The sequence below is a fragment of the Schistocerca nitens genome, chromosome 6, assembly GCF_023898315.1.
Source record: "Schistocerca nitens isolate TAMUIC-IGC-003100 chromosome 6, iqSchNite1.1, whole genome shotgun sequence".
Lineage (NCBI taxonomy): Eukaryota > Metazoa > Arthropoda > Insecta > Orthoptera > Acrididae > Schistocerca > Schistocerca nitens.
The window spans coordinates 710,228,302-710,246,759 of NC_064619.1; the positions used below are offsets into that span (position 1 = coordinate 710,228,302).

Here is an 18,458-nt window from a genome sequence, read left to right on the forward strand (position 1 = left end):
CTGTGATGTTTTAGTGTTACAAGAAACACACAGAGCACCAACTAGCCATAGACCAAAAATACAGGGCATGAAATTAGTCCTCGAGAGACCACACGAAAGGTACGGAAGTGCTATATTTGTGAAACCGAACTTAGACGTATGCTCCTGTGCTCTGACCTGCGAAAAAAATATAGAAATTTTAACTATTGAGCTACATTCATGTACTGTAACATCCGTGTACAAACCACCCAGTGCGAGGTTCAAATTTACGGAGCCTAGAAATTTCCATTCAAAAAACATTAAAGTTGTACTAGGAGATTTTAACTGTCACGGTCTCGCATGGGGTTGTTGTTGTTGTTGTTGTGGTCTTCAGTCCTGAGACTGGTTTGATGCAGCTCTCCATGCAACTCTATCCTGTGCAAGCTTCTTCATCTCCCAGTACCTACTGCAACCTACATCCTTCTGAATCTGCTTAGTGTATGCATCTCTTGGTCTCCCCCTACGATTTTTACCCTCCACGTTGCCCTCCAATACTAAATTGGTGATCCCTTGATGCCTCAGAACATGTCCTACCAACCGATCCCTTCTTCTGGTCAAGTTGTGCCACAAACTCCTCTTCTCCCCAATCCTGTTCAGTACCTCCTCATTAGTTATGTGATCTACCCATTTAATCTTCAGCATTCTTCTGTAGCACCACATTTCGAAAGCTTCTATTCTCTTCTTGTCCAAACTATTTATCGTCCATGTTTCACTTCCATACATGGCTACACTCCATACAAATACTTTCAGAAAAGACTTCCTGACACTTAAATCTATACTCGATGTTAACAAATTTCTCTTCTTCAGAAACGCTTTCCTTGCCATTGCCAGTCTACATTTTATATCCTCTCTACTTCGACCATCATCAGTTATTTTGCTCCCCAAATAGCAAAACTCCTTTACTACTTTAAGTGTCTTCATTTCCTAATCTAATACCCTCAACATCACCCGACTTAATTCGACTACATTCCATTATCCTCGTTTTGCTTTTGTTGATGTTCATCTTATATCCTCCCTTCAAGACACCATCCATTCCATTCAACTGCTCTTCCAAGTCCTTTGCTGTCTCTGACAGAATTACAATGTCATCGGCGAACCTCAAAGTTTTTATTTCTTCTCCATGGATTTTAATACCTACTCCGAATTTTTCTTTTGTTTCCTTTACTGCTTGCTCAATATACAGATTGAATAACATCGGGGAGAGGCTACAACCCTGTCTTACTCCCTTCCCAACCACTGCTTCCCTTTCATGTCCCTCAACTCTTATAACTGCCATCTGGTTTCTGTACAAATTGTAAATAGCCTTTCGCTCCCTGTATTTTACCCCTGCCACCTTTAGAATTTGAAAGAGAGTATTCCAGTCAACATTGTCAAAAGCTTTCTCTAAGTCTACAAATGCTAGAAACGTAGGTTTGCCTTTCCTTAATCTTTCTTCTAAGATAAGTCGTAAGGTCAGTATTGCCTCACGTGTCCCAGTATTTCTACGGAATCCAAAGGGGTTATAAAGAGACAAATGACGATGGCGAAATGCTGGAGACCTGGGCAGACCAGGCTAAACTGAAATTGATACATGACCCAAAGTTGCCTGCATCATTTAACAGCGGAAGATGGAAACGAGGATTTAATCCAGATAACATCTTTGTCTCCGAAAAGGTATCCCTGCAAACTGTAAAGCAAATCGAGGACCCAATTCCAAGATCGCAACACAGAGCAATAACTTGCTGCATTACTGCAGTAATCAAATCAGATGTAATGCCCTTTAAGAGACGCTTCAATTTCAGAAAAGCTCATTGGGAACTTTTTACAAAGGACCTTGATAAGGAGATCTTGGAAATTAAACCAGAGATACAATCATATGAAACTTTTATAGACCTCGTCAAGAAAATCTCTCGACGGCGCATGCCTAGAGGGTGCCGCTGGACTAAATGGTAGCAGCAAGGAAGCTCTGAAAAAGTATGACGAACTATACAATAAGGACCCCTTCTCAGAGGAAACGATCCAGGCAAGTGAGGCACTGATGTCTGGTATCTCCGAAGCGAGAAAGGAAAAGTGGTGCAACCTCCTTCAAGAGACGGACATGAAGCACAGCAGTAGGAAGGCATGGAAACTGGTCAAAAGTCTCAACAACGACCCAACAGAACCACAACCAAATTACAGTGAAGTTACACCCGATCAGATAGCTCACCAACTACTCATGAACGGAAAAACTAAAAGGAAGATCAGGAATGGCAAAATTAAAAGAAAATTGAACGAGGAGATTAGCTTCCTAGCTCGCCCGTTCTTCATTCAGGAGCTACAAGATGCCATCAATGATTTGAAAAACAATAAGGCCGCTGGCCTCGACGATCTGAGATCTGAGCAAATTAAACATTTTGGACCGGGAGTACAAGCATGGATCCTAGAGCTAATGAACAATTACAACAATGCAAATTCCTAAACTGTGGAGGAAAGCTCGGGTTATTGCGTTACTAAAACCAGGGAAAGACCCAGCTGAAGCTAAAAATTTCCGGCCTGTATCACTGCTTTGTCATTTATTTAAAGTGCTGGAGCGAATGGTCCTCAAACGCATAGCTGATTATGTGGACAAAGCCCTCATTAACGAACAAGCTGGATTCCGACCAGGAAAATCATGCTGTGGCCAAATTCTTAATCTCACACAGTACATCAAAGACGGCTATCAGAGAGGAGAAGTAACTGGGGTCGCATTCCTGGATCTCAGTGCTGCACATGACACAGTTAACCATAAGTTGCTTATGCAGAAAGTGTATAATGTCACTAAGGACTACATCCTTTCTATGTTCGTGCAATGTCTGCTACAAAACAGACGCTACTATGTAACCTTACAATCTAAAAACAGCCGTTGGAGGACACAGAAAAATGGACTTGCACAGGGTAGTGTCTTGGCTCCAATATTATTTAACATCTATACCAATGATCTTCCCATCAGCCACCAGACACGAATGTTCATATATGCTGATGATGCAGCAGTGGCCACACAGGATAAAACCTTTGAACAAGTGGAGGAGAATCTCACAGGAGCCTTAACAGAACTTGCTACCTATTACGACGGCAACAATCTCAAACCAAACCCTAGTAAATCTCAAGTATCCGCCTTCCATCTTAGGAACAAACAAGCCAAACGGAAACTCCGAGTCATGTGGCAAGGGGAAGAGCTGAAACATACAAACAGCCCAAAATACCTGGGAGTAACATTGGACAGAGCACTTACTTTTTAGCAGCACTGTCACAACACTAAAAAAAAGGTCTGTGTCAGGAACAACATACTGCGGAAGCTAACAGGTTCATCATGGGGAGCTCAACCACATGTTTTGCGCACCACGGGTCTGGTGCTGAGTATCTCAGCAGCGGCGCCAGTTTGGAGGAACTCTGCTCACACTAAGCAAGTTGACGTCGCCATAAACGAAACTGTACGTATTGCCACAGGATGCCTCAAACCAACTCCCACAGACATCATTTACCCCATCATAGGCATAGCACCATCCACTATCCGCAGACAAGTAGCCGCCGAGATCGAAAGATCAAAACAAAAGAATGATCCTCGACACCCGATGCATATGCACCGAAAACAACGTGTCCGGCTGAAATCCCGCAGGAGTTTCATTGAAACTACTGAAGAGCTCGCCACCAAGCCCGCCGCAAGGCGGCTATCTCTTTGGGAAGAAATGGTGCCACACTCCACAATGGAACTACTTGAGGAGGGATCTGCAGGATTTCAACTACCCTTTACAACTTGGAGGTCATTAAACCGGCTGCGCACTGGAGTAACTGGGTGCAAATCAAACCTATTTAAATGGGGTTACAGTGATGGCGACACGTGTGAATGCGGAGCAATACAGGACTTGGACCACCTACTGATCTGCCCAGATATGTCTTATGACATGCACTAAAGATGATATTTTGAAAGTCAATGACAAAGCAATCTATGTTGCTAATTTCTGGGAAGGGAAGATATAATTGGTGCATCCGGACACGGAAGAAGAAGAACTGAATGTGTCTTTAAGGTTCACCTTCCTCGTGAATGTATTGTGTTTAGCGCAGAGCTCCGTGCATTCCTGAAGGCATTGGGGTAGATGAGGTCAAACAGTTTCTCATCAGCTGTGATTCCGTTAGTGCCCTACACTCATTTCAGCACATGTACCCAGCAGAAAAAATGATCCAGCTAATACATGACCAACTGAACTTCCTTCAACAGTAGGAGAAGCAGGTGTCATTCTGTTGGGTACTGGGGTATGTGGAAATTTAGGCAAATGAACAAGCAGACGAACCTGCTAAGGAGCAATGCAGGGAACATGACGTGACACAATGTACGAGACAGGAAAATTAAAGAGACCTTTGGAGAAAGGAGAACCACTTGCATGAATATCAAGATCTTTGATGGAAACCCAGTTCTAAGCAAAGAAGGGAAAGCAGAAATGTGGAAGGAGTATAGAGGGTCTATACAAGGGCGATGTACTTCAGGACAATATTATGGAAATGGAAGAGGATGTAGATGAAGATGAAATGGGAGATATGATACTGCGTGAAGAGTTTGACAGAGCACTGAAAAACCTGAGTCGAAACAAGGCCCCCGGAGTAGACAACATTCCATTAGAACTACTGACAGCCTTGGGAGAGCCTGTCCTGACAAAACTCTACCATCTGGTGAGCAAGATGTCTGAGACAGGCGAAATACCCTCAGACTTCAAGAACAATATAATAATTCCAATCCCAAAGAAAGCAGGTGTTGACAAATGTGAAAATTACCGAACTATCAGTTTAATAATTCACAGCTGCAAAATACTAACGCGAATTCTTTACAGACGAATGGAAAAACTGATAGAAGCCGCCCTCGGGGAAGATCAGTTTGGATTCCATAGAAATGTTGGAACACGTGAGGCAGTACTGACCCTATGACTTATCTTAAAAGAAAGATTAAGGAAAGGCAAACCTACGTTTCTAGCACTTGTAGACTTAGAGAAAGCTTTTGACCATGTTGATTGGAATACTCTCTTTCAAATTATGAAGGTGGCAGGGGTAAAATACAGGGAGCGAAAGGCTATTTACAATTTGTACAGAAACCAGATGGCAGTTATAAGAGTCGAGGGACATGAAAGGGAAGCAGTGGTTGCGAAGGGAGTGAGACAGGGTTGTAGCCTGTCCCCAATGTTATTCAATCTTTATATTGAGCAAGCAATAAAAGAAACAAAAGAAAAGTTCGGAGTAGGTATTAAAATCCACGGAGAAGAAATAAAAACTTTGAGGTTTGCTGATGACATTGTAATTCTGTCAGAGACAGCAAAGGACTTGGAAGAACAGTTGAACGAAATGGACAGTGTCTTGAAAGGAGGATATAAGATGAACATCAACAAAAGCAAAACGAGGATAATGGAATGTAGTCGAATTAAATCAGGTGATGCTGAGGGAATTAGTTTAGGAAATGAGACGCTTAAAGTAGTAAAGGAGTTTTGCTATTTGGGGAGCAAACTAAGTGATGACGGTCGAAGTAGAGAGGACATAAAATGTAGACTGGCAATGGCAAGGAAAGCGTTTCTGAAGAAGAGAAATTTGTTAACATCGAGTATTGATTTAAATGTCAGGAAGTCGTTTCTGAAAGTAGTTGTATGGAGTGTAGCCATGTATGGAAGTGAAACATGGACGATAAATAGTTTGGATAAGAAAAGAATAGAAGCTTTCGAAATGTGGTGCTACAGAAGAATGCTGAAGATTAGATGGGTAGATCACATAACTAATGAGGAGTTATTGAAAAGAATTGGGGAGAAAAGGAGCTTGTGGCACAAGTTGACTAGAAGAAGGGATCAGTTGATAGGACATGTTCTGAGACATCGAGGGATCCCCAATTTAGTATTGGAGGGCAGCGTAGAGTTTAAAAATCGTAGAGGGAGACCAAGAGATGAGTACACTAAGCAGATTCAGAAGGGTGTAGGTTGCAGTAAGTACTGGGAGATGAAGAAGCTTGCACAGGATAGAATAGCATGGAGAGCTGCATCAAACCAGTCTCAGGACTGAAGACCACAACAACAAAATAAAAGGGGCGTGAAGCAAAGGAATATTTACTAAAAAGAATTACCAAGATCACAGCAGTTAATGTAAATTTAGGAGAGGCACATGTTGTGACACCAGCTTCCATCTCTTCTGAGAAACTGGTGTCAGGAGGGAGAACTCAACAGGCAGGAACCGGGGTTACAACATTTGTTTGGTTATCATCACTTGTCTGGCTAAATTTTCTTCAGCATCTGTGGTCTTAGAATTTCTTTTCAGTAACTATTACTTTTCTTTGTCCCCCCTTTTATTTTCTGATCTTCCCACCCCATGTCTACCACATAATAATGCACTTAGCTTTCCACTCTTAGTGACCCTTGCAGCATGTTCTTTCAGTAGTCTCTGTCTCCCTTATTGTTCTTTCTTTCACCTTTAAGCTCTCAGGTTTTCATATGTCGTCTGGTGCAGGCATCAACAATCATTCTTTCTTTCACAACCCATCCAGGACGTCTCTCCTGATCTGGGGTTCTAGTCAACTTTTCCATAACTCTCCCCATGTACCTAAACCTCACCAGTCTTTTTCCTCCATCCCTCTTCCTCTGCCTTCTACCCTTCTGCCAGAAGGAGCCATTGGCTCTACACGTTTGCACATTTCCATATCCGTTTCATGTGGTTTCTCCTGCCACGACTTGGTGGCTGATTTTTTATGCATCCAATTATCTTGTATTTTCAAACATTGATAATTTTCATTGTAACAAATATTTAACTAGTTGTTTTCATCGTATGATGCAAACAATGTTATATAATGTTTTCTAAATTTTGTTGTTATTTTTTGCAAATACAAGATGCTGCCTTACAAGCAAAATTGCCAATTTGAGGTACGTATTCTACTCACACAGCCACTGGAATGCTTATGTGAGGGCTATTCAGAAAGTAGGGAACGTTTTGGCATTAAAAGAAAGCTAAGTACAAGAAATACATTTTATTATATGCATCTGAAAGAGCAACTGACATTCTACTTTTCCACATAGTCACCAAGCACATTGAGGCACTTATCATAGCAGTGGACAAGCTTTGAAAGACGTTCGTCGTAAAAGTCTGCCGCCTGAGACTTCAGCTGGTGAGTTATGCCCGCCTGGAGTTCTGCGTTGTCATCAAAGCGCTGCGTTGCAAGCGGATGAGGGAAAATTTCCCATTTGAATGAATTAAGGAGTTCTTTAGTGCGGTTTGCCTTAAGAGGTCGGGCATTGTCATGCAAAAACAAAATTTTGGATGTCAGATTTCCTCGACATTTGTTTTGAATTGCTCTTCTATGGCTGTGCAAAGTTTGACAGTACCGGGCAGAATTGGCTGCTCCACGTTCGAGAAAATCAATAAGAGGCACACCTTGCCTATCCCAAGAAACTGTCGCCATCAACTTCCTTACTGACAAGGATTGCAAATATTTTCTTGGTTTTTGTGGGGACCTTTTGTGCCCCCACTCCATGGACTGTAATTTTGTCTCGCAATTGACATGTTTCACCGAGGTCTCATCACCGGTTACGATTTGATCCAGTAATGAATCGCCATGTTTGTGGTAGGCCTCCAGAAATGTCAATGTTGCCCCCATTCGCTCTTCTTTATGGTGCTTTGTAAGCATTTTGGGCACCCATCCTGCACAAAATTTGTGGTAGCCTAGCTTTTGAGTGACAGTTTCAAAAAACAAAGTCCGCGAAACATGTAGAAAAGAAAGCGAAAGCTCCGTTATTGTGAAGTGACGGTTTTCACGAATCGTTTCATCAACTTTAGCAACAAGATTGTCAGTCACAATGCTCGGGTGTCCACTCTTCTCTTCTTCATGAACCTTGGTTCGGCCATTTTTAAACTGAATGCACCATTTCCAGATGGAACATTTACTCATTACATTGTTTCCGTACACTTCGCACAGTTCACGATAAATTTCTATAGGTTTTAGGTTTTTTGTCAATAAAAACCATATCACAGACCGCACCTCACAACTGGTGGAATTTTCAATTGCAGCACACATTTCAAATTCGAATATTGAAAAAACCAGATGCACCGAGATGTTCCTGCTGTCACGGATGGATGCCAACTGAGCTGCCAAGCATGTGCATACTGAAATATATGCAATTGGTGCGCACCTAGCTGCATCAGACGGAAATGTTCCCTACTTTCTGAATAGCCCTCACTGTATTTGTCTTTTTTCCTTATGGTAATACACAAATACTGGTGCTCCACTTTATTTCTATTCATATCAGCAACCAACGTTGTCAGCTGAATTGAATAGAGATTGTCCATTATTTCAGAGCCCAAGAACTACTTCAAAAACTGTTGTCATCTGACACAGTCTAATGTAACAGGGAAATCTATTGTTGAATCTGAAGCAATGTCTTCTTTTATCCATTTGTATACTATGGATGAACTTTTCTTCGATTATTACTTATTTGTCAATATTCAACATACTAGACAAAACATCCAGCACTGTAGGATTAATGTCTTCAACATCAGCACTGACACTTTTTGATTCTATATGTAATTCTTCTATCACCATACCAGATTTCCTAGTAAAGACATACTCACTGTAGTCAGAAACATTGTCACTCCTGCATGCTATGATTCCAGACTCAGAATCTCCTTGTGGATCACCATTAGACAGATACGAAGTTACAGAAAACTTTACAGCGTATTGCCATTTCCTTGTGCCATAAAAGGATTGTGAACCTATTTGCTACTTTAATAACTAACCATAGTTTGGCATTGTTGCCTGTAAGCAAAATCCTTTTTATGACCAACTTGATTCATTTCAGACTGTAGAGTCATAAGATATTTAACATTACAACTCAACTTCTACTACTAAATAAATCCAAAGATGATTGTGAATCAGAAGACACACGAAGTAAAAAGATACTATCTCTAACAAGTGGTACTATTTGTACAGACAGACATGCAAAGATTCTGACTTGGATGCTCGTTGCTAACAAGTTTTGCACCTATGAGTATCAAATGTCTCTGGATCACAGAGAGTAAATGTTGCCTATATGCATTAGTGCCATAGAAAGGGTCAGAGAGTGTATTCAGTTCTCTCAATTACCCCTGATTTCTACGTTGCTTCAGAACATCATTGCCAAGTGTGGGGTGTACTGATAACAAGACAAGTGTTGTAAAGGATTTAAAGTATTGTGAAGTGTTTAGACTACAGCCCAAGATTTTAGGCTGGAGATTTTAAGGTGTTGCAGAGAAACTGGTTCTTCCTTTTTATACCAATGATCAACAAGCTGAGTTGTTGAAATTGCTTCCCCTAGTTTTTTTGCAATTTTTATAGTTTCCTTGAGAGACAGAAATTTTTTTTTTTTTTTTTTTTTTTTTTTTTTTTTTTTTTTTTTTTTTTTGGGGGGGGGGGGGGCCTTGCGCACTCTGTTTTTAATGACTTTGCACCCTTTATCCACATTCATCTCATAAAATTTTAGTATGAGTGCTAAAGATCACACTATTGTGCCCTGTTTTTGCCAGAATCTTGAAGGAAAAATACATGTGAAAAACTGAATTAGTTTGCAATACAGGGAACTGAGCAATAAAGATTGTTAAATAATAACTTTGCATCACGAGTTTAACATTGAGATACACACTTGCCTTGAAAAGTTACAGCAACAAAAAGGAAATCGCAAAATATTGTGGTCATAAATGCTTCCTTAAAATTTGATTTACATCATATAGTGTTTACAATGCCTACCCTATTGCAATACATATCTGCAGTCATTGAAGGAAGTACCTCTCAATAGACTGAAGAAATTCTTTCAATGTCAGTGCACATACTGTTCAGTGTAATGGTTTAAATCCTCTTGGGTCATCAGAACTAGTTCATGGATTTCATCTTTGAGCTTAGCCCATAGAAAAAAGTTCAGTCCCATGAAATCAGGTAAACATTCAGGACAACTGATAACTGAGCAACAGAATTCCATGACTCTCCTGCAGTCCCGCTGGTTAATCTGTTGAAGTGACACAATGCGAACAATACTGGGCTGACTCATTCCAAAGGCATTCATAATGTCTCTGGAACTAGCATGTGGATAACGAGCAACAGTTTCCAGGACATTATTTCATTCATTCTGCTCATTACAGACATGCCCTTTACTCTCTGATTAGTATTCTAGTGCCCTTCAGAGAATAGTTTTTGCACATCTACTGAATTGTCATTCTTGTTGGACACAGTCTACATACTTTTATGCATTCAACCTACTTTTCGTCTGTACCCCTTTTATATTGGTATCAATGTGGTGCAGCTCTGTTTCTTCCTTATCTGAAGTGACATACTCATATTTTAATATTTGGGTATGTCTATACACAACAGCAATTGGTTTCATGCCCAAAACGTATAGCCTAAATTCTAAATATTGGAATTACTGCAAAACTAATAAGCCGATTTTGGAGGGTGAAATGCCATTGAATATGACACTTTAAATACCAAGACACTAGTGCATAAATTACTATAACTCCATTTGAAGAAGAAGTTTAAACCAAAAGAGACTATACTCTGTTTAATGAGGATCTTCGTACTAGTCATCTGGATGAAAAGAGAATTATGGTATCTTAAAACAGTTCCTGAAATACTGGAGGTGAATGGCTTAGCTAAATTACTCTGTATTGATAATTCAGTCTTTATACAAATGTGTTTAATGAAGAGAGGATAGGCTAGTGGCCATATCCTTGGTTAAGGAAGTATCCCAGAATTTACATGAAATGATTCAGCACGGCAGGGCAGAGCATAGGCCTCCATTCTCCCAAACCTGTAGCCAGTGTCTTAACAAACGCAGTTCCTCATTCGGTTACAACTAAAGTGCGATGTAAATACCCTTGCAGACCATCCTGGGCTGTGAACTGGTTTCATCACATTTTAAATTCCACATGTAGATAGTTATGGAGACAAAAGAGACCCCCTTGACCATACAACTTTTGTATTTCCGTAAGGGGTAAAAAGAAGCAGAAAGAGCAGAAAAACTACTTTTTTGGGGGAAAGGGAGTGGGGTGGGGTGAGGGTTGGAACACCAAGCTAAGACGAGAATACATACTACTTTTTATTATTATTTGATGCTGTATTTTCTTGTAAAAATATGAAACTGCTACTTTTCTCAGACTTACAAAATTTAAGCTCTAACTCCATTAGCACAATGGGTATTGCATCAAATGGCAAATGAACTGTACTATCCCATGCTGTCATATGACTGTGTTCCCTCAAACAAAATGTCAACTTACCCGGTCTCTTTATGCATGGTACCAAATATTAAAATCAGTAAGTTTCCATATACTTCAGGAATAATATAAATAGTTTTACTCCAGTAATAAAACTGCCTACAGTCATGGAAATTAGTTTGTTAAAATATGTTCTGTTCAATAACAGATATACACTCCTGGAAATGGAAAAAAGAACACATTGACACCGGTGTGTCAGACCCACCATACTTGCTCCGGACACTGCGAGAGGGCTGTACAAGCAATGATCACACGCACGGCACAGCGGACACACCAGGAACCGCGGTGTTGGCCGTCGAATGGCGCTAGCTGCGCAGCATTTGTGCACCGCCGCCGTCAGTGTCAGCCAGTTTGCCGTGGCATACGGAGCTCCATCGCAGTCTTTAACACTGGTAGCATGCCGCGACAGCGTGGACGTGAACCGTATGTGCAGTTGACGGACTTTGAGCGAGGGCGTATAGTGGGCATGCGGGAGGCCAGGTGGACGTACCGCCGAATTGCTCAACACGTGGGGCGTGAGGTCTCCACAGTACATCGATGTTCTTGCCAGTGGTCGGCGGAAGGTGCACGTGCCCGTCGACCTGGGACCGGACCGCAGCGACGCACGGATGCACGCCAAGACCTTAGGATCCTACGCAGTGCCGTAGGGGACCGCACCGCCACTTCCCAGCAAATTAGGGACACTGTTGCTCCTGGGGTATCGGCGAGGACCATTCGCAACCGTCTCCATGAAGCTGGGCTACGGTCCCGCACACCGTTAGGCCGTCTTCCGCTCACGCCCCAACATCGTGCCGCCCGCCTCCAGTGGTGTCGCGACAGGCGTGAATGGAGGGACGAATGGAGACGTGTCGTCTTCAGCGATGAGAGTCGCTTCTGCCTTGGTGCCAATGATGGTCGTATGCGTGTTTGGCGCCGTGCAGGTGAGCGCCACAATCAGGACTGCATACGACCGAGGCACACAGGGCCAACACCCGGCATCATGGTGTGGGGAGCGATCTCCTACACTGGCCGTACACCACTGGTGATCGTCGAGGGGACACTGAATAGTGCACGGTACATCCAAACCGTCATCGAATCCATCGTTCTACCATTCCTAGACCGGCAAGGGAACTTGCTGTTCCAACAGGACAATGCACGTCCGCATGTATCCCGTGCCACCCAACGTGCTCTAGAAGGTGTAAGTCAAATACCCTGGCCAGCAAGATCTCCGGATCTGTCCCCCATTGAGCATGTTTGGGACTGGATGAAGCGTCGCCTCACACGGTCTGCACGTCCAGCACGAACGCTGGTCCAACTGAGGCGCCAGGTGGAAATGGCATGGCAAGCCGTTCCACAGGACTACATCCAGCATCTCTACGATCGTCTCCATGGGAGAATAGCAGCCTGCACTGCTGCGAAAGGTGGATATACACTGTACTAGTGCCGACATTGTGCATGCTCTGTTGCCTGTGTCTATGTGCCTGTGGTTCTGTCAGTGTGATCATGTGATGTATCTGACCCCAGGAATGTGTCAATAAAGTTTCCCCTTCCTGGGACAATGAATTCACGGTGTTCTTATTTCAATTTCCAGGAGTGTATTATGAACTATAAGCATTAGTCGGGCCGCAGTGCTGGTACAGTGTAGTTGTACACGCTGCACGAGAGCGCGCGTTCACTCGCGTTTGTGTGTGTGTGTGTGTGTGTGTGTGTGTGTGTGTGTGTGTGTCGACACATGCATTGAAAATATTGTTGCATTAAATAAAAGTTATTTGGCTCCTATCCTGGTGCAAGGTTCATTTCAGTTTCAGTGCTTTTGTTCTTAAACAGCTACAAATTTCATCTGATAAAGCTGGGTAGACACCATTCTACAATTAATAAATAAAAAATAAATATGTTTGTGGTCATTGGTGGTGACTATGCCCAGAACCTCAGCAGTGTTATTCAGTGGCGAATAACACTTATGTATGGGATTATTTGCTTGAGAACATCAAATTTTTCCTATTCATCTCAGTCAAATCATCAGTAACCATTGGAACTGATCATTTCATTCCTCAGATACTGTATGGTCTTGCGGTATCTTTTTGAGGGCCTCATATGGCATGCTGTATGATAAAACAGGGATGAAGGCATTAGCTTAGGTTGCTGCACTCTCAGTTTAAGAGCTTACCAGCTTCATCAGAGTTGTATAAATCTAATTAATGCTCCACATACCACATGTGACAGACCATGTAGTACCAACCAGTCATTGGGCCATCCTCTACCAATGGTGAGACATATATGTGGTTTGGAGGAGCCTGGGATCAGCACACTGCTCACCCAGCTATTGTCAGTTTCCCAGATACTAACCACTACTTCTCACTCAAGTAGCTTCTCAGTTGACATCATGTGGCTGAGTGCATCCTGTTACACGCTGCCCACTAAGGAAAAATCCCTGGCAGTACTGGGAATCAAATCCAGGCACAGCAGTGAGACACACTGACTACTGAGCTACGTAGGTGGAAACACGTTACTGAAGGAGCGGATGTACAACAGGGCACGGCTGCAGGTGTGTATTAAAGGAAGGGCATGTGTTGCACTGAGATTAACTTTGAATGTGGGCAGCAATTACTCATCACCTTAACAACATTTGCCTTTTATAGACCACTTCAGACAGGCATTTTACACATATAAAACAGCCTGTCCAGCTGATACTTCTACTATTACCTATTTTCAGAGACCAAGAAAAGTGTAACATTCATGTTCTTCATATCCAAGATAACTGCAATGAGTGAAGTGTGATCTCAATGCAATACGAAATTGTTTTTATGTGAAACGTGTTATTGCAATATGGCCCAACAGCCAGGAATGATGGTTTGGGATGCCACTTCTTTTCATAGCGGAACCCTTTCTGTTGTTATCCGTGGCACCCTTACAGCACAGCAGTTCGTCGATGATGTTCTATGTCCCATTCTGTTGCCCGCCATGGCAAGCCTTCCTGGGCTTACATTTCAGCAAGCCAATGCCTGCCCACACATGGCAAGAGTTTCTGCTGCTTCATGGTTGCCAAACCCTATTTTGGCCACTGAGGTTACTGCATTTCTCCCCAATCAAGAACACTGAAGCATTATGGGCAGGGCCTTCCAACCATCTCAAGATTTGGACAATCTAATGCACCAAGTGGACAGAATTTGGCATGGTATCTGTCAGGAGGACATCCAAAAACTCTATCAATCAATGCCAAGCTGAATAACTGCTTGCATAAGGACCAGGAGTGGACCAACATGTTATTGACTTGCTTAGTTTGTGAAGCTCTTTTTTTCGATAAACCATCCAATTTTTATGGATCTGTAATTATTTGTTTGCCCGTACATGTACGTATTTCCACCCCATATGGATAATTTCTTCATGATGCACTGTTTATTTTGTCTTGGAGTGTACATTCCAGTCAGAGTTTAGAATTTCATTGGTGGCAACATCTGGTTTCAATTAACTTTAGGTCCCTAGTACTCTGTTGGCATTGTTATCGTTTATAAGCAAGACTAGTTCCAGGATATTTCTATAGACACCCCTGCAGTTAACTAATTCTGTGTTAACATTTTCTTTCTCCCAGCTGTTGTGATGAATGCTATTCTGTCTGGAAACAGACTGCATCTTATCAGACCTGTGGAGGGATTTCTCAATCCTGAAAAAATCCACATATGCATGCCACATATACTCTGCTACCCTAGTATCAACTTCCTGTAAGTAGTGAATGACACTACTGTTCTCCACCCAATAACAGGGATGAAGAAATCCACATCCAAGATCATCACAGCCTCTAGTTTAACCCTTTCATTCAGCTCCAAACCCAGAGGACCATTATCATTTCTGGAAACAATGTTGCAAAATGGTCGCTCTGCTTCCTCACTATGGGAAAGGCTAGCTGTCTTTCCCAAATTAGCCATCTGCCTGTAGGAACTGAAGATGGCCTCTGAACTCAGGCAGCAGACATCATTCATGGCGGTAAGAGCCACGATTTGCATCCGGATGCTTTCAGTGCTCTCTGTCATTGCTGGCATTGTCTCCTTCACATCTTGGACGAGACCTCCTCCCATTTCTCCCAGCAAGCAAACGGAGTGGACACTGGCCTTCTTTTCCAACTTGCCCACTATTTCCCTGAGAAGAACCTGCCTAATACTGGAGTTCCTGATGACGAGCAATCCCACCATCTGCACTTGTCCGGACCTCTTGGGAAGATTGTCCACAGTTCCAACAAGTAAGGCGTCCTATGCTGGCTTGGATCTTCTTTCAGCAGTAGACAGTACCTCAAATCTGTTTTTAAGACATAAGGGTACAGCCATACAGCCGGTACCGACTTTCACTTTCTGCACAGGTTTTCACGAACTCATCATTGTTTGCCAGTCATTGTCAGGCAAGTGTCGGCCAGCTGTAATGTGATAGACTCCAAGAGGTATAAAGTATTCGTCCCGTGTGCCACAGTGCCAGTGCATCACAGGGGAGCAGCCATCTGCATAGTACACATCAGGTGCAGTCAGTATTCATCTTTTATCAAGTTTTGTCGAAACCATAAGTAATGTAACACTATGCTGAGAGTTTGAACTCACTCTGTGCAGACACTTACAGCACAGTAAACAGCTACGGTGCACTTTTACTGAGAGTCAGGTAAGAATACTGCTAAACAAACAATGTATACCATCTGGTTCAGAAAGGATAAGCTGTTTCTGTAGTCCACTCTGCTCAGAATGGCACTCAGAGGAAAATAATTAGTGGATATGAAAGATGAAGTGAGTATCTTTGTAAGAAACTTTGCATTAATTTGAAAAACAAGCACATTTGAAGGCATGCGTTGTCTCAGTAGACAGTGCTTAAAGTCATTTCCCTCAATATCACCTATGAATAAGTAAACCATTTATAATTAGAAAATTATTGTTTACTTTCAGTCTTCTCTTTTGTGTTGTCCATTATGTATAAATATTTTTTGTCCTAAATGTTTTCCACACATAAATTCAAATGTTCATGTACCTTACAGTTTATGTATCTTATTCCCTGAAAATCTTAGTTAACATCCTTAACATTTATCTGCTTCTATCTATGATGTTGAAGTGAGGCTCAAGTGAATGGCCTGATTGCTATTCCAGACATATACATCTGCCCCAAAGATCTGGCACTTCCTGACAATTTTTTGTACTTAACATACACCTGTAAAAACTGAAGAGTTATGCTTTCATCCTGTCATCATAATATTAATGGGATGAAAGGAACATCAAATGTTTATTGAGAATGGTGACAAATGCATGCTCCTTTCTTATAAGAATCATAGTCTTTTCATTTTGTTGCAAACTGACAAAATATCTTTAAATAACAGACAGAATGTGCAGTAACTTGTACAGATACAATTCTGACAAGAAGGCTACAACAGATCTTCCATAAGTATACAGATTAGTTAGGAAACATAAAGATCCACCATATATTTTACATAATTTTTCTTGTCTTTCTTGTGTGCTATTGTCTTTCTTGTGTGCTAGTCAAATACCAAGCCAATGATTTTGCTTTTGTATTGGAGCCATTCATTTATAGCCATGCTATAGTTTTTTTCCTGATTTTTAACCATCTCAGCTAGAGTAGCTATAGACTTATTATAAGATTGTCAATGATTAAAGGTCGTTAATTGACTGACAGACCTACTTAATTTATTTTCAGATTCATTTACTTGTAGAGACAACACTCAGTTGGAGAAAGCAGCTACTGAAATTGAAGAGTTACTTGCAACTTTAATCAACAGAATTGAAGAACGAAAGAAGACTACAAATGCAAAAAATGTTTAACATTTGTTTTGGCCTTTTTATTTAATATAAATAAGATTTCAGTCTACCTGAAACAAGGAAGAAGAGTGATTGTGGCACATAAAATAGGGACAGAGCTCCCTAGTAAAATAAAAGTAATCTTTATATAAAAGTGTTAGCCCATACATTACAATGTAACATTTGTTCTGGTTTCTAAGACAAAGAGACCACTACCTAAGCTGCACTGTTCCTGCAAACACAACTGCACATGTATATATGCAACACCTTGGCTCTTAATTGTAAGTAGGAGCAATGAACAGGAATGAGTACATATTACATTATAAATATGTAGCATGCATTGTATTAAAAAAAAAAAGTCAATTGTTGTTGTGGCCATAGTGCAAATAGTCATGTTTACAACCAAAACAGAGACTTAAAAGTCGCTCACTATCATGCTGTACTCAAAATTATAAATGAAGCAAATGTAAAGTCACTCAACAAATACAAACTGAAATTAATTATTTTGCTCATCAAGTGTGAATACTAATATTTGTCCACATATTTTTGTCTTCATTTCATGAAAGGGATAGTCTGGGCAACCAGTTTAACAATTCGTAAGATTCACTGGAAGTGGGACCCATACCAAATAGGGCTAACAGGGAGCATTGGATGGATACAAAAACAGGGCAGCACAAACGGACACAGATTTGTTTCTCATCGAAGAACATCATGGGAATACCTGAATTTGCAGACTGTTGAAGATAATGCCAGGTATCTTGCAAAAGTCTGCTTACAAATTTTTAACAACCAGCATTAAGTGAAGAATCCAGAGATTCTTCCTGCATTCCATATATGATTGGAATGGAAAGAAACCGTAACGTATGGTACCATGTATGGTACCGTCTGCATGCGCTTGACAGTTGTTTGTGGAGTATGCATGTAGATGTAGATAAATTCTTTCAGATTTTAGCTTGAATGGTACTGGTTTTTTGTGGTTGGTGGGGAGGAGGGGGAGGGGGCACTTAGAAGATTAGTGGTCAGTGGATTAGCAGTCACAAGACTAGCGTGGAGAAGGAAATTGTTTGTGTCCATTTCAAAGGACTCATACCAGCATTCACATTAACATTAACTGATATCATATGTGTGTGAGGTAGCTGCCCATTTTCCTGATAGTCACCATCTTCCATTCAGTGGTCATTTCACGTTTTCCCTCTGTGCACCTTGCAGTTGTATTGATGGCTTCTTGCTGTGAGTGTGAAGCAGCCGTTCACACCATTTGGTCTTTGGTAAATTGATGGTGAAGCTGTCACGATGTCTGGTAGACATATGGTACCGGTTACATGATTATTCTTTGTCAGACCTGTTTATCAACATTTTGTGTTTACTGTGATAATTATGGTGCAATATATTATGGCTATTACTTGTAATTAATTTGCACAGATCCATCTCACC

At 41.5% G+C, this 18,458-nt stretch overlaps 1 protein-coding gene across 3 annotated transcripts in view; it reads left to right on the top strand.

Moving 5' to 3' along the window:
• Window positions 1-17,792, top strand: part of LOC126262435 (dystrophin-like) — a 121,465-nt gene extending 103,673 nt beyond the window's left edge. For 2 of the 3 annotated variants that reach the window (XM_049959079.1, XM_049959080.1), the window contains exon 11: window positions 16,924-17,787. In XM_049959079.1, coding sequence (XP_049815036.1) covers window positions 16,924-17,048 — 125 coding nt within the window. In that variant the 3' untranslated portion in view covers window positions 17,049-17,787. Of the gene's footprint in view, window positions 1-16,923 lie in introns of all 3 variants that reach the window. The other variant, XM_049959081.1, reaches the window with a different exon arrangement.
• Window positions 17,793-18,458: the final 666 nt, after the last annotated feature.